Source organism: Eublepharis macularius, chromosome 1 (genome assembly GCF_028583425.1).
Source record: "Eublepharis macularius isolate TG4126 chromosome 1, MPM_Emac_v1.0, whole genome shotgun sequence".
In the NCBI taxonomy this organism is placed as follows: domain Eukaryota; kingdom Metazoa; phylum Chordata; class Lepidosauria; order Squamata; family Eublepharidae; genus Eublepharis; species Eublepharis macularius.
In genome coordinates this window covers 150463469-150484137 of record NC_072790.1, presented here as the reverse complement: position 1 = coordinate 150484137, position 20669 = coordinate 150463469, and the positions used below count along the sequence as shown (strand labels likewise).

The 20669-nt window shown below is 41.0% G+C and overlaps 1 protein-coding gene across 1 annotated transcript in view; it reads left to right on the top strand.

Moving 5' to 3' along the window:
* Window positions 1–20669, top strand: part of LYST (lysosomal trafficking regulator) — a 159838-nt gene that overhangs the window by 55847 nt on the left and 83322 nt on the right. Inside the window, exons 11-15 of the mRNA XM_054975108.1 lie at window positions 669–778; window positions 3149–3569; window positions 12137–12278; window positions 16307–16480; window positions 19080–19240. Of these exons, the coding sequence (XP_054831083.1) occupies window positions 669–778; window positions 3149–3569; window positions 12137–12278; window positions 16307–16480; window positions 19080–19240 (1008 nt within the window). The remainder of the gene's footprint in view (window positions 1–668; window positions 779–3148; window positions 3570–12136; window positions 12279–16306; window positions 16481–19079; window positions 19241–20669) is intronic.

Genomic DNA, 20669 nt, shown 5'->3' with positions numbered 1-20669 from the left:
CTGCCGGCAAATCAGAGCATTTTACTTAGTGTAGTCCATGGTGCTCTCCTTAATGCTCCTTTTGAGAGGAGGGAACCTTCAGGAATACTGTGGAATGTGAAGTGGAATTTGACAGGGGGATGGAGCAATAGCTGAAAAATCCCCCTTGGTTTGGACCACAGAAATGACACATGAAACGCACATAGAAGACAACTATAGATCCACTCCATTGCTTCCCTGGAAGTTTTGGAAGAAACTTATCCAGAAATACAGGAGCTGCTATTAGTATGTGAGAGCAACTTAGAAGCTATGCTGTGAGGTTCCAAGAGGCCATTCTTAGTATCTTTTTTAGACATTATTTGTTTGAAATAATGTACATTAGAGAGCCAGTTTGGTGTAGTGGTTAAGAGTGCAGGACTCTAATCTGGAGAACCGGGTTTGATTCCCGACTTGAAGCCAGCTGGGTGACCTTGGGTCAGTCACAGCTTCTAGGAGCTCTCTCAATACCACCCACCTCACGGTGTTTTGTTGTGGGGATAATAATAACACACTTTGTAAACCACTTTGAGTGGGTGTTAAGTTGTCTGGAAGGGTGGTATAAAAATCAGTTGTTGCTGTTATATTTATAGCAAATCATGTTTCTTTGGAATAATGTACATTTACTTATAGCAAATCATGCTTCTTCTTAGTGTGCCAGGAAGTATTGGTAGATCTGCTGGTGTCTCTGATGAGCTCAAGAACATGTTCAGAAGAGCTAACCCTTCTCTTAAGGATCTTTTTAGAAAAATCACCATGTACGGTAAGGATTGTGTTGAACTCCTAAAAGGAAAATATTAAACTACTGAATGCAGTAACCATGGTACTGAATACACTTCAGAATGAAATCGCCTGCTAATCCTCTATTCAGTAGTAAAACTGCTGTTAGGGTTTCCAGCCTCCTGAGGTCTGGAATTCTCCTAGAATTACAGCTTAACTTATCTCCATATTGCAGAGATCAGTTCCCCTGGAGGAAATAGCAGTTTTGGAAGGCAGAATCCATCACATTCCATAGTCTAGGTGAAACAGAAGTCCTAGAGTAGCTACAAAAGGTGGATGCTGTAAGACTTCTGTTTCTTATATGGTATATCATAGAGACAAGGAGAAACTGATCACTATCTTTACAGAGGCCAGGCAAAGGCCAGTTTGGAGACTGAGAGGGATGGGAAGACTGTCAATATCATCCTGTGGGTCTTCAGATGCATTTTTCTCAACTTTTGAGAAAACTCTGAAGAAGATTTCAAGAGGTTTTTTTTTTTAAATTGAGTGGACTGTAACTGCTTAGCAGCTAGTATACCAGAATAGACATTTAGGATAATTTGGTTACATGACACGCAAACCTGCAAGTAAAGTGGGACAAAAATTGTGGAGAGAAGTAATAAAATGAGAATTTTTAATTTAAAATTTGAATTGTGGGAGAGAGTGAATTCACAGAAAGAAGAGCTGATTTGACCTATATATGCCATTGCAAAATGTCACATTAAACTTCTACTTAGCTCCCTCCCCAGCATTGCCCCCAAATCTTCAGGAATTTCCCAAAATGGATTTAGCAATCCTAGTTTTTGTAGATTGGGTAATATACAAGTTAGTAACAATACAGAAGTGATTCTTGGTCCTGAAAGATCTGCAGGTTCAGGATTTAGTAATTCTCCAGGAAAAACAAATTTGAAAGTAGAGGCGCAGGCACTGAGAGTACCTCTGCATGCTGCTGTGAGTCAGGTGTACTGTAGTTCCTGTTTTGAAAAGGTTCAGGTTTTTCAGTGCTTTGGCAACTGAGCAGTAAATTCTGGGTTTGGATGCAATACATTGTCCTATTTCCTAACTGAATTTCTAGTCACTTGGTAGCCTGATAAAATCCATCATAAAGCAACAGCAAGCCCTGTAATACTTCTGGCCTAAATCAGTAAAGAGTCCAGTAGCACCTTTAAGACTAAACAACTTTATTGTAGCATACGCTTTTGAGATGCACAGCTCTCTTCGTCAGATGCAGAGAGCTGTGGTTCTCAAAAGCTTATGCTACAATAAAGTTGGATAGTCTTAAAGGTGCTACTGGACTCTACTGTTTTGCAACTACAGACTAACATGGCTAACTCCTCTGGATCTATAGCCTAAATCAGGAATCTTGAAAGCCTGTTGAAGGAAGAGAGGCTTAATTTGGTGTCTAATACCATAAATTGAAATATCTCAAAGAAGGCACAGCTGAGAGACATTACCAAAGATGCAGCAGCATCCCTAAAAAGATCTCTGTGTACTCACAGATCTAATTTCTGCCAGAGGCAGACTCTAGAAAAGGGCTATCTCCGGTTGAATTATGGTTTCATTACATGGAAACGAGCTGTTAATTATTTTGTATGTATTTTATTGTTTGCTGGTTTGTGTGTGTTTTGCACTGGATAGGACTCATAAGTCTTAAAAATAAATGTGAGTGATTTGGTGAAAGTGACTATCTTTCTCAAATCTATCTTGTTTTATCAAGAAAGATGCTGATAGATTTTGGAAACAGCTCTGAAAATGTCTGAAAGACAAATTCTATAAAGGAAGTTAAAAGGGACTGAATAAATTGAGAGAAGATTAGTTTAGGGAAAAGATTAAAAGCAGGAAGGTACAAATATATTGATGGTTTAGATTATGTTGAAAGAATAATAGATCTTAAGATTACAGTACAAGATGATAAAGTGATGCTTTAAAAATTGTCAAAATATTCATGACTTCATGCAGTAGGCCTCTGTAGGGAGAGTAAAGGGTTGCAATCAGCTACTTGATTATTTTCAAGTAATAGTTATGTTTCAAATGCTTTTGATATTGGATAATCCTGTCTTTGAAGAGAGGGTTGAGCTAGTTGGTTAATGGAATCCCTTCTAGTGCTAATCTGTATTAAGGTTTTTGTATGCTATTGAAATAGGACAGAGAAACAATTCTGCCATATTTTATGTAAATAGTAAGCAATTAACCTTTATCAAAAGACTATATGCAATATTTTAATAGCAGCCATTTTTTTGGATTTAAGTATTCAACTCAAGTACTTCAGCCTTAATGCTGAAGCATTCTTAAAAGTGAGTACATCTCAGATAGTCTTTAATTCTAAAACTAGGTTATGTTGTGTTGTCTTTATTCTTTGATTTATTTTTCTTAGGCCACACTGCTTAAAGGAGTTCTGAAGATTTTGGATGCAAATACTGAGATGAGGCCATTGCAACAAATTTCATTTCCTTTGCATCAAATTTCCAATTCAGGTAGCAGTCCTTTGCAAAAATCCACCGTCATTGGCAGCAAGATTACAAGTGGGCTAAGAAGAACCAAATTTGCACAGATGAAAAAGGAACAGGATGGTGAGAGCTTGCCTCACCATCTTCTTTCTTCCTGGCACGTTGCTCCAATCCATTTGCCATTGGTTGGGCAAAACTGTTGGCCACACATGTCTGAAGGCTTTAGCATCTCGTTATGGTTTCATGTGGAATGTGTTCAGGAAACACACAGTTTCTCAGAGAAAGCAAAAAGGATAAAAAGGAGAAGCAAGTCAGTCATTTCACATGAGAGCAGTTTTGATGATACAGGTAAGTCTGATTGTGAACTTTCTTTTGCAATTCAACTGAATTCAGTCTATAAGAGTTCTGATTTGTTTAAAACATCCATTTATTAATGTTTTTTCTAATTGCTTATTGCTTCATACTCAAAGGAAATAAAGTTGTTCCAAAGAGAGCCTTAATAACTTCAACCATACATAACAGATTGTATAGGGGCCAAGTCATTCTTCATCTTTCTTACGGAGGTTTAGAATACAACATGTCTATATCCCCTACTTTAATAAAGAAATTAATATTTATTGGATGATGAGACAGTTTTGTGAGGGGAAAAAACCCTCTGAACTTCTTTGGCCCTTTATATAAAATGTCTTATTTTTTTTAAAAAGGTGATGACTGCCAGTGGATTAAAATTTTATTTAGGGAAACTGCATTCAAACCGGTGTTTTGAACAAGAATTGTTGCTAGATGAATACAGAAGGGGCTGTCAAGAATTTACATGAATTTTTTATCGGAGGAGAAACGGTTTTAAGATTACTTTACTGGTACTTAGTATAACAAACTTGAGTGAACAATGGCAGTCAATGCATGGCAAGGCAAAGCGTGCTCCCATGCTCAGACTGAGAGAAATGCAATTCATAATATTTAATACCATGAAAAGTTAAGATTATTCAAAGTAAAATTTGTGATAAATGAACTATATATTGATTCTTACTTAAGTGTGTGTTCTGCCTGCTTAGTGAATATAAGGAAATGATTTTGCCATTATATAACAAATTGAGCATGATATGCTGCAATTCAGAGACCTGCACAGCTGGCTCCTTCTATCCAGTGGGGTTTTTAATTACCCTTCCCCCTGCCCCATGATGTCTTCCAGAGCTGAGATACATTTTCAAACTTGGGTGAGACTGAGAAATAATTTACTGTATGGTGATGGTGAAATTACCTTCTGTTTAAAAAGGAAAGAAACATATTCTGTTGGGAATGCCCAATACTAAGACTGTTAATGTGCTTTCAAAACAATTTTTTAAAGCCAAAAATTGAGATACTGTGGTATCAGGATGATAGGGATTCCAGAGAGTGGACACAATGAGAAAGATAGCAAGCAAATGCTAGATAAATTGAGAGATTTTGAGGTTAGCATGTAAAGAATGAGAGTGGAATTTAAAGAGACAAGAGAGCAAAAAGATGAGCCAGAAAATGGGTTCTTTCATTAGCTAGCCCAGCTTCCATCTACATATTATATATATATATGTATTATTATATATATATCACACGTGGTATATATTTGTGAGGTAGGCTAGGCTGAGAGATTAGCCCAAGGTCACCCAGTGCATTTTGTTGCAGAGTGCAGATTTTAAACCCTTTCCTTCCAATCCAAGGGTAACATTCTAACCAGTATTCCTTGTTAGTGGAACAAATAAAGGAGGCTAAAGGAAGTGAGTAAATACAAAGCAAACTTGGTATAGTAGAAGATGATAAAGAAACTGGTCAAAAATTAGCTAAACCAGAAAGATCAAAAAAGAGTTTTTGTAAGAATAAGAGAAACAATAACCAATTCAAATGTAGTAAAAGCAATAGAAACAGATGGTAAATTGAAAATTTGATAGAGGAAAGAATAGAAGAGACTTGAGAAGAGAAAATATGGAGTTGGGACAATAAAGAACAGGAATGAATATTGGAGACTGTAAAAGGCGCAAATCTGAGAATGAATTAGGTGACTAAAAAGAAGCTGAAAACATCCTACAGCATGTGTTCAAGAATGGAAAGTAGAAATGAGCGAAAGTTTTCACTGAGGACAACCTGTACTGCAATACGACAGAAGAACAAAATTACTGAATTTTTACTGAATACAGGTTATTGAATACTGAATTCAGGTTACTGAATACAGGCATCATCATAGAATCATAGGGTTGGAAGAGCTCTCCAGGGTCATCTAGTCCAGCCCCCTGCACAGTGCAGGAAATTCACAACTACCTCCCCTCTCCACACCTCCAGTGACCCCCTTACTTTATGCTCAGAAGATGGCAAAACACCATCAGGATCCCTACCAAACTGGCTTGGGGAAAATTGCTTCCTGACCCCAAAGCGGTGATCAGCATTACCCTGGGCATGTAAGAAGGGGCCATGAGAACTAATTACTAATGTAACCCTTCCTGCCCTCCCTTTCATGATCTGTCTAGGTTCACAGAATCAGCATTGCTGTCAGATGGCTATCTATTCTCTGCTCAAAAACCTCAACCCAACACCTCCCCAGGAAGCCTGTTCCACTGATGGAACGCTAAAACTATCAGGAAGTTCTTCCAAATGTTTAGCAGAAAACTCTTTTGATTTAATTTCAACTCATTGGTTCTGGTTCAATCAGGGGCAGCAGAAAACAACCATAATATCACTGTTATTTCTTACTCCTTTTATTTTTACCCAGAGACACTCAACTGAACTTCAATGCTCAGATACGTGTATTTCCTTACAAGTATATACTTTCTTTACATATAATGCTACTCCCCCCCCTTCCTTATTTGTCTGTCCCTTTTGAACAGGTTGTATCCCTCAATCCTCGTATTCTAATTGTGTCACTCCATCAAGTTTCAGTAATGCGTATTATGTCATACTCCCCTTCCTGTATTAGGACTTCAAGTTCCTCCTGTTTGTTTCCCATACTCTGTGCATTGGTGTAGAGACATCAGAATCCATGAGTTATATTCCCTGATGTTCTTGTTTCTGTGCTTACTTGTGAGTTAATGTTTCCTAGTATGTATTCCACTCCCCGCAAATCGTTAGTGTTCACATCTTCAGTTATAGGCTTTGAATGTTTCTCTCTTTCCCCCATAGGATTTAGTTTAAAGCCCTCCTTATCAGGTTTGCAAGGCTCTTACCAAACACATTTTTTCCTACCCTCATGAGATGCAAACTATCTCTTGATAGAAGAGCTTCATCTCGAAAGCGTAAGCTATGGTCCAAAAAACCAAAGCTTTCCTGATGACAACATCTACATAGCTAGTAATTTATCTGCAGTATTCTTCTTTCCCTTCCTAAACTATGGCCTTGTGTTCCCAGGCCCTTAACTTTTTTACCCAGAGCCACATAGTCTCTTTTAATGTGCCCTGGACTGTGCTGGGCAATAGCATTTGTTACCACATAGATAACCAAGAGAAGATAATAATCTGTGGGGGGTTTTTTTATAATATTTTTATTTTTTTATTAACTACATTAACTAACAATACAAAGGGAAGAAAGGGAACAAGGGGAGGAAGGAAAAAAAACACAACAACTTCAACATGTAACAACTATGCTACACAAAATGTTTTCCCTTCATACTGCCATTATTCAAAAGTTAAAGCTTTATGTTATATTGATGGAGTCGTTGACCTTACTAAATGCAAATTACAATTTAAATTCAAATTAAATTTTCCTTCCCCTCCTGGGTCCCGGACGCAATTCTCTCTGAGCAACTGCAGCCGCAGTGCTCGTTTCCTCCCCCCCCCCCTCAGACTTCTCCTTTTCGTCTTGCTTGGTGCACCGAAATTCCGGATTTTTATCCTCAAAATCCCTTAGTTGATCTTCTGATAATATCTTGAAAGCTTGATCTTTGTGACTGAACCAGATTCCTTCCGGAAATAACCATTTGTACTTTATTCCACGTTCTCTCAGAAGAGCTGCGAACTTTTTATACTTAAAACGTCTTTTCCGAACTAGAAATGGGACGTCTTTCAATATCTTAACTTTATTACCCAAAAAGTCCAAATCTGCATTGTATGAATTATATAGGATAGTGTCCCGGATCCTCTTAGATGAAAAATCAATGATGATCTCGCGAGGCAGCTGACGCTTCATTGCATATTTTGAAGTAGCCCGACGGACTTCCAAAATGGCGCTTTTTACTTCTTCTTTAATTGCCCTTGCGGGTGTCGCCAGTAGTTCCGAGACCAGACCCCGTAAATCCTCATTTTCCTCCTCTTTCACATTCTGGAGGTGCAAAATTGTCTGTGTTCGTTCCACTTGTAGCCCGATCAGCTGGTTCTCCACCAGCTTAAGCTCTTTATTCGTAGCCTTCACGAGTGACGCACTTTCCCGAGCAGACTTCTCTGCCCCCCCCCCCCCGCTGCTTCCTTAATGGTTTCCACTTCGCTCTCAATTAAGCCCACCCTTTGATCTGTTTCGTTCAGCTTGTCAACAAAGGGTTTTATGGCTTCACCAACCGCCCTCCGCACTACTTCCTCCAACGACTCTCCCTTCAGGGCAGCCGAAACTGACTTGCCCAGAGCGGGACTTTGTTTTTTCGTTGCCATTTTAGGGGGGGGGGAAACCGCCAACCAGATTCTGAAACTCAGCGAAGGGGAAGAACGAGCCTTCTTAGCTTCAGATCCCACCACTCCTTCGCGTGCGCTTGTAGTAACAGAAGGGATTCGCTTACTTGCAGGCTTTCGCCTAATTCTGCTCTTTGCCGTTTTCCATGGCCCGGCAGCACTCGAGGCGCCGCGCACGTCTGCCGGCCTCCGTAGGGACAAACGGGCAATTAACCCCCCGCATTGATTCCGGGGGGCTCTTCCCGCAGCGTCCCGGACCCAGCCTCCCTCACTGGGAGTTTTGGGTAGGAAAACTCATCAAATAATCTGTGGGTTTGATGAGTTTTCCTACCCTTTCTGTCACATCCTGGATGCGTGCAGCATATCTCTTGAGACAACAAGTCCGGTCAGCACACTTGTTGGGCATCCCCAATTACCAGCACACACCTTCTCCTATACTGGGGAGCAGAAGCTTGAGTCCTCTCATCTGGGAGGGGCCTCAGAAATTTGCTTCAAGGTTTGAGGAGGCTGGGGGAGTATTGCGCACGACAGTGTAGCAGCGTTGCCAAATTTATGGCATGCACCACCAATCACAGCTGCCCTTTCCCATCATGCTACTTTTTTTTTGCTACTGAAAGTGGGCAGGTCAGATGGAAAGTGGAGGATTTCCCAGATTAAACTGAGAACAAAGGATGTGTGTTACTCTAGTATTTCTATTTCTGTGCTGTTCCCACAGTTTACTTCTAAACCCTAACTGAATATCATTGGTGGTAAACAAATCAACCAGATTTCTCATTGATGGTAACCCAATCAGTAGTTATGGTCATTGGCTTCTCCACCTAAGGTATTGGTGGTGGACAGTGCCTGCAAGTCATAGCTGACTTATGGTGACCCCTGGTGGGGTTTTCAAGGCAAGAGACTAACAGAGGTGGTTTGCCATTGCCTGCCTCTGCAACCCTGGTCTTTGTTGGAGGTCTCCATTCCAATTACTAAACCTAAGGTGTTATATGTCTCTTTTGTTAAAAGAAGTAAAATAAATTGTTGGAGATAAGGTTGATTATGAGACTCCAAGGGAGACCAAGGGAAAAGTCTGGATTTGTAATCTGACTTTTTTAAAAAAAAACCAAAGTTAGGGAGATGGTAAACTAAGGTCGAATCCACATTCACTCATTACCCGCATGTTTATCGGATATCTTCCGTTTGCCTCCAATCCACGATTTTTTCCTCTTCGTTCACATTCCTGCTTCCAATTCGTCTTTCTCGCGCGTCCCTCCGGTCACACGGCCGCTCGAAAACCGCTTTTTTGGGAGGGACCTTTTCTTCCCACCCATTTTTTTAAAAAAAATTTGAGTGCACTTTTCCGTTATTTTGATCTTGCCTTATAAAGAAACATCATTGAAGATAATGATGCCTCTCTTTCCCCCACTGACAGCACTGATGGCTCTCTCCCGTTTCTTTTTTGGAAATTTGGAAGCATGTGGGAAGCTTTCGTGGGCATTTCCTATGCAGGACAGTTCAGTGCCTGAATTTTACTGAAGTTTTACTGACACTTCCTTGGAGTGTCATTATTTCGATATTTCATAATTTCGATATTACAGTAATATAAAATAAATAAAATAAAAAACAGTTAAAAAGGAAGTTTTGCGAGTCCGTTCTGAGGATGGATTCACCCCAAAATGATTTTTCAAACTACCAGATTTGATTCAGAAACAGCATAATCAATTAATCCAATGCTATGAAGTCAAAAACAGTCTTTTGCAGACTATGGAGCACTTGCAAGTTGAATCAGCCAATAGGAACTCTCGGAACGGCCGGAGAGACAGGAAGGGGGGTGGTTTTTAAAAAAACCATGTAAATTGCGCATTGGCCCGTTCACGGCCACCGTGAAACTCCCGTTGAAAACCTGTGACCACATATTCGGGAGAAATGCGAATGAAATGCGTCTGTTTAATGAGGTAATGTGACCGGCACTTGGGATTGCGTGGGGAATGCGGGGAACATGCGACTTAGAATAAGTAATGTGGATTCGACCTAAGACTGGAAAAGGGGTAAAGAACACCACCCCCATCCCAGCCCATCTGCTGGACTAACAGTGAAATCCTAAGCAGAGTTTCTCTAAGAAGAGTAACTCTGTTTAGGATTGCACTGTAAGAGAAGTAGGAAAAATAAAAAGGACCAAATGAGAGTAGCAGCAGTAACAGTAACTTATAGGGAAATCCAGTTTTTAACATCAAAACCAGAATAACCAGGAGAGAATACAATAAAGCCTTGAAAGCAATAGCTTAATAAAGTACAAGGAATAAAACACTAGCATTGCAGTTTGGTTGGTTGGATAAGAGGATCAAGTTCAGATGCAATATCACCAGCAAGTAAAAACAGACACACTTGATTAATTATACATAAAGCACTAAGCACTACCACTCCGAGTGCCTGATAGTTCCAAATTAAACAATGCAACGGAGTCAGAGGCAGCTATGATCATTACTATTGTTAGAATAAAGAATAACAAAGAAAAAGGTCCCTGTCCTGCTTTGAACCTGAGTGCAAACAGCAACGGGCAGATTGTTCCTCTCAACGGTCTAGAAAGTCCTAGCCACAAAAGGGCATAATGGGGAGCAATAGAGGACATAGTCCTTTATTATAGACTCTGTGATCTCAGAAGGTATTAATAAGGCAGGAAGATATACAGGTCGTCATCCTCCACCTTCAAGCAAGAGTAGTAGTTCTTGACAGATTCATACACACCTACCTGTACATAGTCTCTGGCTGCTGGGTGTACAGTTACTACGTTGGGCTAATACTAGTAGTTTTGCTTCATTATTCTTCTGTTGAGTGCTTCATTATTCTTCTGTTGAGGGGGGCATACAGGAATAGAAGATAGATGGTGTAAAGATGCATTAGATCAGCCATGGGTACATAATGATTGTTGTATCTACCTGCAATTGTATGTTATCTGCATGGTTTTGTAGTCTGTGGTTGGGACTAGAGCAGTATTTAGAGCATAGTATTTATACTATGCTGTTTGTTGTGATTGTATTGTATAATATTTTGTATTGTTTTTAATTGAGGAAATTGTTGTGAACCGCGTTGAGCTTTTAATCAAAGAGAAGTGGTATATAAATCAAATGAATAAAATAAAAAAATTATTAAAGGGGCTTTATACCTGCCACACAGCCCTCTGAAGGAGTCTGATTTTCAGTAGAATACTATCACCTGGAGGAAATTACCCCTTTGTAATGCTGTTGGACTGAAACAGGCCAGTTCCAAACTTCACTGTGAAAGCTTGCATACTTGTGTACGACAAGGAAAGCACTTTTTCTCTCAGAGATGAAATTATAATTGTAAAAAGTTTGTTGTAAGGACACTGAGCTAGGCAATTGAGGGAAACTGTGGAGGGGAAATGCGAAAGAAACAAAAGGAAAATCTAGTTTCCAGCTGACTTAAGGACTTTTCTGGTCATTACATTTTCCTTGTGAGACAGGCCAAGTGCTCCAGAAGTTGTAAGTTGCAGGATGCTGACAAATACCCCCTTCTTGCCAGTTGATATTTCAGGGTTGTGTGGGAAGTGGAGGGTTCATCTTTGACTAATCAAAGGTGTGCGCACCTATGTAAATGTTACCTCTAAAAATTTCCATGTCAATGAACTGTTTCTCTGGGATCATGTAGATTTTTTGCATCCAACACTTCTGGGGTTGGGCGCAAAGCTAAGAGCAGAGTGCTCTAATATGTTAGGTGGGAGGACACGCTCCACTGTCGTTCCCCAAGATGATACTTGACAGGCAGTTAGGAGAGTCACCTAGATGTCAAATCCTGGATGCAATAAAGGCAATCTTTCCAAAATATACAATCGTCTTTTTCTGGTGATTTCAGTTGCACATATTGGGAGGACCGTCTGTAGAGCGCTGACTTCTTGCATGTGATGAAATGCAACAATGGCAGATTTCTGTAACCACAGTTAATATTATAACATTTGAGGCTTAAATTTGCATTGTTCTAAGTACAATCAGGTAAATGTCTAATCTGCTGTGAGTGATGTTATACATGCTGTTAATTCAGGAGGCAATGAAAAATGAAAAGGCAGGTTGTTATTAGAAAACACATTTGCTAAAATTGATTTGTTTCATATACGTTTCCTCTTCTGACAAATGTAAAATTGAACTGATGGGCATATGTAATGTTTCAGACCTAATGGGGACTTTGGTTTTATGTTTTATAGAGAGCTATATGTTAACACCTCTGTAGCATGCAAAACAATTAAACTTGTTTACGGTTCTGTAACTGTGCATTTAATTTTACAAATGTTCTGTGTTCTAGAAGAAAATAAATCTGGAGTTGATTACACCAGCTTGGGAGACAAATTTCTTGAAGATGGCTGCCTTCATATATTTTCACTGGGTTCTAAAGCACTGATGATACAAGTGTGGGCTAATGTGAACACTGGAGCTTTCATCTTTCGGTACTGCAATTCATTAATTTTAAAGAAGGGAGCATGCATTTGAACATAAGGAGGGGCTGTGGTGGCTCAGTGATAAAGCAGCTGCTTTGCATGCTGTGGGTACCAGGTAGTAGGTGTTGTGAAAACTTCCTGCCTGGAAGCCTGAAGAGCTGTTGCCAGTCAGAGTAGGCAATGCTAACCTTGAGAGATAAATGGTGTAACCAGGGTCGGTGCCAGAGGTTCTGGCGCCCGCGGCGGCATGCGCGCACTCTGTGTGCACACACGCCACAGACTGCGTGATGATGTCATCGCAGACATCATCACGCGCCGCAGGGGGGCTGGGGCGCGCAGAGGAGCGCCGAGCGCAGAAGCTGCGAGCTGCTGCTGGGGTGGCGCGCGGAGGCTGCTCCGTACGCTGCCCCAGCAGCGGCTCACGGCTTCTGCGCCCGGCTGGGGTGGAGGAGCACGCAGCGGAGCTGGTGTGGCTGGCTGCAGCTGCTGCTGCTGCTGCAGCCAGCCCCGTGCTTCCGCCACCGCCATGCACCCTAGCTGGGCGCAAAAGCTGCGAGCCGCTGCTGGGGTGGTGCGCAGAGGCTGCGCCCGGCTGGGGCGTGTGGCAGTGTCGGAAGCACGGGGCTGGCTGGCTGCAGCAGCAGCTGCAGCCTGCCATGCCAGCTCCGCTGCGTGCTCCTCTGCCCCCGACACCCCCTCCTGCACCCCCCCCAGTGCCCTCACGCCCGAGGCCAGTGCCTACCTGGCCTCAATGGGCGCGCCGGCCCTGGGTCTGACTTATAATAAGGCAGCATCATGTGTTCAAACCCAATGGGTTTGTCTTGTTGTCCAATGCAAGGGCTAACAGTTTCAGAGTTTATCATTATACTAGCAACAATGCCCGTTGTGGGAAAGAAATACAACGGGCTCTAGAAAGGGGAAGGCGGGCATTCCCTCTTCCTCTGTCACTGATCCTGGCTGGATGAAGGTGGGGGGGGCATGGCCACCTGCTCTGCGCCTGATCCCAGCTGGGTGAAGTGGGGCGGGGAGGCATTCCTTCCTCCTCTGTCACTGATCCCAGCCAGATGAAAGTGGGGCGGGGGGGGGGGATGGCCAACTGGTCTGCACCCGATCCTGGCTGGGTGAAGTGGAGCATTCCATCCTACTCCATCACTGATCCTGGCTGGATGAAGGTGGGGGGGGGTGAGCACAGCTACTTTTTCTGCACCTGATCCCGGCTAGGTGAAATGAGGGGGGCATTCCCTCCTCCATCACTGATCTCCGCAGGATGAAGGCAGGGGGGTGGGGGTGGCCACCTCCGCACCTGAACCAGGCTGAGTGAAGAGGCTGGTCTTCCTGCCTGCTCCACATCTGATCCCAGCCGGTTGAAGTGGGGGTGGTCATTGCCAGTTGCTCCACTCCTGATTCTGGCTGGGTGAAGGCGGGGGGTGGGCATTGCCACCTGCTCTATTCCTGATCCCACTTGGGTGAAGGCAAGGGGACCGGCATTGCCACCTGTTCCACTCCTGATCCCAGCCTGAGCTTTCTGCTGCAGCACGCTGTCTGGAGGTCTGGCTGCCTCATCTGGGCTTTCCTCCATAGCAGCATCCTCTGGTGGAACACCAGGGTAGGAAGTGAGTTGTCTTAATACGCTTAGCCTTTTATATAGTAGGATAATAACACCCGTGGCGCAGAGTGGTAATCTGCTGTACTGCAACCCAAGCTCTATTCACAACCTGAGTTCAAACCTGGTGGAAGGCGGGTTTAGGTAACCAGCTCAAGATTGACTCAGCCTTCCATCCTTTCAAGGTCGGTAAAATGAGTACCCAGTTTCCTGGGGGTAAAGTGTAGATGACTGGGGAAGGCAATGGCAAACCACCCCATAACAAAAGTCTGGCAAGAAAACATCGTGATGCAACATCTCCCCATGGGTCACTAATCACTTGGTGCTTGCACAGGGGACTACATTTACCTTTTTAAATAACATAATAATAACATTTGATTTATATACCACCCTTCAGGACAACTTAATGCCCACTCAGAGCAGTTTATAAAGTGTTATTATCCCCACAACAATCAACCTGTGAGGTGGGTGGGGCTGAGAGAGTTCTGGAAGACCTGTGACTGACTCAAGGTCATCCAGCTGGCTTCAAGCAGAGGAGTGGGGAATCAAACATGGTTCTCCAGATTAGAGTCCCACCGCTCTACTAGCATCATGGTGTTCTTATCTATTTTTTATACATGCTTTACATTTAGAATGGCTTCTTTCTATGCTGAGGTCTCAGAATGAGATGCAAAAGATGGGAATTCTGGTATTTCTTTGTTGGAACATTTTTAATTTTTAACAGAAGGCTAGTTTTTGTGTTTCACACAGCCCTGCTTTGTGCAAATTGAAAAGCTTAATTCTCATGGACTCCCTTCCCCCAAAGGCCTCAACCATAACTTTTTGCTAAATGCTATACTTGTGCGAGTGCCGGTATAGTTCTAGTACTTCACTTAACCATGAGCCTGGACAGAAATCTGTGTGTTAGGGTGGGGAAGGGGGTAGAAGAGTATTCATGAAGATCTTTGTCCGTCTTTCAGGGTTTCTTTTTAAAGGGATTGATGTAAAAATGCTGTGATGATGTTAGTCAAAATAATTCCTGATTGGCTAGTGATATCAGCATATAGCCAGTTTTGATTACCTATACAATTTGAGTAATCTCAGGCAGTCAGAAAATTGAGTGAAACAGCAAAAAAGTATCATCGCAATAGTGCAAATGTCCGTTGCTGTTTTTGAGACAAAAGATGAATTGGAAAAATATTCATCTCTGCTTAATATTAGAGATGGGCATGAACAGGGGAAAAAACGAACATGATGTTTGTTGTTCATTGCCATCCATGAACAGGGACTCACGAACACTTATGAGCATGACCTGTTAACGAACATGTTCATGGTTGGATGTTTGTGGGGGCCAGCAGGCTCTCTGCCAGCCATCATCCAAGTTGTCAAGATCTCTACTGCACCACTCCCAGATACCTGACCAGGGCAGGTGCCAGGAAAGGTACCAATAGTAAATAATAGCTTGGCCCCAGAGCCTGGCAGCAGCCCTGGAACCTGAAGGGGTAGATCCCTATCCCTCCACACACAAAGAAAATTCAAGCTCCAATGCGCTCTCCCTGTCTCTCTATCAAAATGCCAACAGCAGCTGTCTCTCCCTCTCCACTGTCTGCAAAGACTAGCCAGAGCTGGGAGCCCCCCCTTCCCCATGGTCTTTGCTCTCTTGTAACAAATTTGGAGCTCCACACTTGAAAGGAAGACCTGCCTATCAAGCTAAATTGAGCTTAGATTGAGGTTTCCAGGGCAACAGCTGGAGTTCAGACAGAGTTCAGACAATCCCTGCCTAAGTTGCCAAGGGAATTGATTGCAGGTGCCAGACTGTCTGGCTTGACAAACAGCAATGAACGAGGTTTGCAATGGCCACCTGTTCATTTAGAATGGGGCCTCATGAACAGCTAGTTCCCGAACAGCAGATTGGGCTGTTTGTGGCTTTTTTTTTGTTCGTATTGCTGTTCATGCCCATCTCTACTTAATATCCTGTTGTAATGTAATATAATAAAGGTGTTGGTGGGGAGAATGCCGTGTCCCTGTTCCTTGCTGTTTCTCTAAACAACAGCAACTGAAAGTAAGGGAGAGAAGCTCCAGCACAGGGGCAATTTAAAGAGAGATATGCTTTTTTCTCTTTCAAGCAGGTAAATACAATGAATGAGTACTGCTGTGGGAGGAAGCCTGTAATGGGCCACATGAAAAAATGAACTTGCCTATGCTTTTCTTATGCGGGAGCTTTCACCGTTTATTGAAACAAAAACACAGATTTGTAATTGTGGCTGATTTTAACTGGCCACTGTAAGGGCTTCAAAGCCTACACAAGAATCTTAACTTCTATAGTAGGTCTTAGCTTACTGGAGAACAAAACAAAAGCAATTTCAGAGTAAGACAGGTTTAAGCCTTAAATTTTTTTTAAAAGGAAAATGATAGCTGCTTCATTCATCAGTTTTCTTCTTTTCTGTTTTCTTAGTATGTGTATGGATCCAAATGATGAAATGAAAGCAGGGCTGCTAGCACAAGCTGAAACAACTGAGAACACTTTTCTTCTAGGCAAATGGCAACATTTGGCTTTGACCTACTTACAACAGCCAGAAAGCAAGAAGAATATCCATGGAACACTATCTCTATGGATTTCTGGTCAGAGGTAATTTTTCCAAAGTGGTAAATTTATGTGCAGTTTCTCTAGAGACCTGCTTGAGGCAGCTTAGAAAGTACACAATAAAATAACATCACAAAAGCATCATAAAATTACCCCCAAAATTTGTAAATCCAGGGACTTAAAAACAGCATAAACCAGTAGACTAAAATTCAAAAAACAATCCTTAGGCTAGAAGCAGACTGTTAACCAAGTAGTTAATATCATGGGTAAAAAGAAATGTTGTGGTTTTGTACATAAAGGACAATAAGGTGGGAGCCAGAAGAAGACATTACAAAGAAGAGGTGCCAGAAGAGGTGAAAAAGCCTGTTTCTAGTTACCACCATCCTCACCTTTGCAGCCTCATTTTAGCACAGAGATTAGGGCTTTGGAAGTTAGCTGATGAGCAGGACAGTATGGGAGGAGGTATTCTTTCATGTATCCTCCTAAGCAGTTTAGAACTTTAAAGGTAAGAACTAGCTCTTTTAATTGTGCCTGGAAACCTTTCAGAACATGGGTGATAGGACCCTGCATCTAATCCCTGACAATAGCCACATTTTGGACCATTTGATATTCCTGGGCAGTTTTCAAAGATAGTCCCATTAAAACTACATTACAGTAATCTAACCTGGGTATGCACAGAGTATGGATCACAGTAGCCAATTCATGCTTTTTAAGGAATGACAGGAAATGTATCACCAGAAGGTGATAAAAGTTACTGTCATTCTTTAGAGGGAACATCAACTCTACATCTACAGAGTAGTGTTGATAAACTTAGCTATTTAAAATTTCTCTGTATCCTTTAACATACTCTAAAATCTCAGTATCCTTTACGTTTTGCTCTCTTGCACCCCTGCTGTTTAATTTATATATAAACGATCTTAGATCCTACCTCCTGAGGAATACCTGCCATTTCCTGTACATAGCTACATACAAAATTCTGATCCTTTTATACGCTGATGATTCAGTGATAATGTCCAGATCAGTTGTGGGACTCCATAAACTGATAAATTTCGAGTACTATTGTAATCGTGAAGACTTGTCTATTAATGTAGCAAAATCTACTGTCATGATATTTAGCCAAAAGAAAAGGGAAATCTTTAGAAAGTATATAGCAGGCCAACATATAGAACAGGTTAACCAGTTTAAATATTTGAGAATCTTATTTTGAAACACCTCCTGCATGAAAAATACATTTGGCTCTGGTGAGGAACATTTCCTTGAGAGTAGGGAAAACAATTGTAAAATACTTCTATAATGTGGAAGATGAATTTGTCCTTTTCTGTACAGTGTGGAAATCTGGATTTGGGCCTCTACCGAAAGAATGGACTATATCCAATATGATTTTTTTCTATTTGTTGACAACTCTTAGATTTGTTTTGGGCATAGTCCTCAGAGCTGAATTGTGTGACTTATTGATGGAAGCTATTGATGGAAAACATGGATAAAAGCATTTCTTTTTAAAGTAAAAATTTTAAAATAAAATGCCTAGGAATAATAAATGACATGGTCAAGATTACTGAGACTAAAGATATAATCAGGCAAATAAAATGTGTGTTAGGAAGTTGGATATTAGGAGTACATTTGTTAGGGCACGGAGGGTATGTTTGACTATTTAGATATTGCCCTCTTGATTCAATTGCTAAAGTATTTTTTTTTATTTGACAGTACCAAATCTCAGACGAACTTTTACTCTAGCAAGAATGAATGCTCTTCCCTCAGCAGTTTTGGAGGGTAGATACAAGAAAGTACCATATGCTAACAAAACATGCAGATGCCCATGTGATAAAGTTGAAACCATTGAATACATGATTATACAATGTCCCATATTTAATGAGTTGAGGGCTAGCTTAATTACCCCTCTACTTAAAAATATGGAACTATCTATAATGAGAGCCCTGGTGACATGGTTATTATCAGATACAAATGATTCCGTTACCCTTTCTGTGACAAAATTATATAGGGGCAATAATTAAATATCAAAGAAATAATATTAAGTAAAGTTTTCCCCATTTTAATCTCTGCATATGGTGATAGCTGTATGAGCGGTATCAGATAGATAGATAGATAGATAGATAGATAGATAGATAGATAGATAGATAGATAGATAGATAGATAGATAGATAGATAGATAGATAGATAGATAGATAGATAGATAGATAGATAGATAGATAGATAGATAGATAGATAGATAGATAGAATTGTGCTCTCTAAGTGACTTTGCATTAATTATGGATGCAGTGAAAATGGATTTTCTGTCTGTAGAAGAGAGGGGAGAGTTTTTGCTAATTCCCAACTCCTACTGCATACTGCTGGTTTGGTCCCCATGTTGTGTGTTTGGGTCCACTGACCTGCAAGAGGACAGTTTCCAGGGGAGGGGTACAGAAGGCTGCAGTGAGTGTGAGTACCACTTTGGGAAAGGGGTACTTTGAAGAAGGACAAGAAAAGAATGGTAGTTTGATTTGTTTGGAGTTCTGTATTAGATCAGAATCAGTTAGTGGGAATGGCTACTTTACAGTTTGAGACTGCAGATCCATGTGAACATGGATGTTGACAAGCTTATAGCTGTAGCTTGTTTATTCAGTATCTTGCATTTTGTCTTTTTTAGAAAACCTGAAATTAGTTTAGATTATACACTTCCAAGGAAAACAAGTCTATCATCTGACAGTAATAAGACCTTCTGTATGACTGGCCATTATACATCATCTCAAGATGAATTCTTGCGGTTGCCTGGGAGATGGCACCTGGGAAATCTTCTTCTCTTTAATGGTATGTATTTTGAAGGAATTGCCTTACTACACCTTTAATTATATTGTCTTGAATTGTGTCATAGGAGCAGGAGATTATTAAAATCATGAAGCTTAGATACAGGATTCTTAAGATGATGCTGAAGATCATAGAATCATAGGGTTGGAAGGGACCTCCAGGGTCATCTAGTCCCCTGCACAATGCAGGAAATTCACAAATACCTTACCCCCACACACACCCAGTGAACCCTGCTCCATGACCAGAAGATGGCAAAACAACATCAGGATCCCTAGCCAAACTTACCTGGGGAGAATTGCTACCTGACCCCAAAGTGGTGATTGGCATTACCCTGTGCGTGTAAGAAGGGACCATGAGAACTAAGCTCTGATGTAACCCTTCCTGCCCTCCCTCTCATGATCTGCCTAGGTTCACAGAATCAGCATTGCTGTCAGATGGCCATCTAGTCTCTGCTTAAAAACCTCCAAAGAAGGAGAGCCCATGACCTCCTGAGAAAGCCTGTTCCACTGAGGGACCACTTTATTAAATAAAACTACAGAAGAGAACCATTTAATAACAGCAGAGAAACTAAAGATTAAACAAAAAAAGTTCTCGTAAACTTCTTTGATTAAAACGATTTGATGGATGGTTAAAAGTCTTTGACAATGTTTTGAGTTTCTAGTTGTGGGTTACCAATAGTTTTGTAATCTGGGTATGAGTGTGCGTAACTTTTGTCAAAATGCTAAAGATTTTTTTTCTATATAGATATATAGATTTCTCATCTTTGTTGTAGGAAAGCTCTGAGTATCATCTTAATATTATAAAGTAATTCTTAATCTATTATTCTGCATCTGTGTTACAAACTTTGAGTATGTAAGTAGCTCTAAAAAATCTGTTATATACAAGTATATAAGTAGCTCTAAAAAATCAGCTCTGCTGTGTTTGGCAGACGTATCTTCAACTTTATTCTTTGACTGATTGTACTTTTACTGTAGCAGTAGAAAAGAGCAAGAGTCCAGTAACACTTGTAAGACTAACAAAATTTGTGGTAGGGCATGAGATTTCATGCTCTTTTCTGCTGCTACAGACAGACTAACGTGGCTACTCATCTTGTACTTTTACTCTGTTGAAGATTTCATTTGCACTAAGTTGGCATCTGCATGGCTTCATAACATTGACCAAGGGATAACGGCCCTCAGCCATTGTTAATCCTTTCATCTTTAGGACAAATTTTTGAGCACCAGTGAATTTCCTGCAGCTTTTATGTGTATGAGTTAGTGGTTTGCATGTTATATTATACTACTTGAATGTATATATAGATGCTACATAAACATCTGCAGGATGACAATTATATATTCGTAAGATCTATAAGACCTCTTTTACTTAAAAAAACCAAACAAGCCAAGGCATCCACGTATGAAAACCAACATTATGGTGATCTGTCATTGAATTC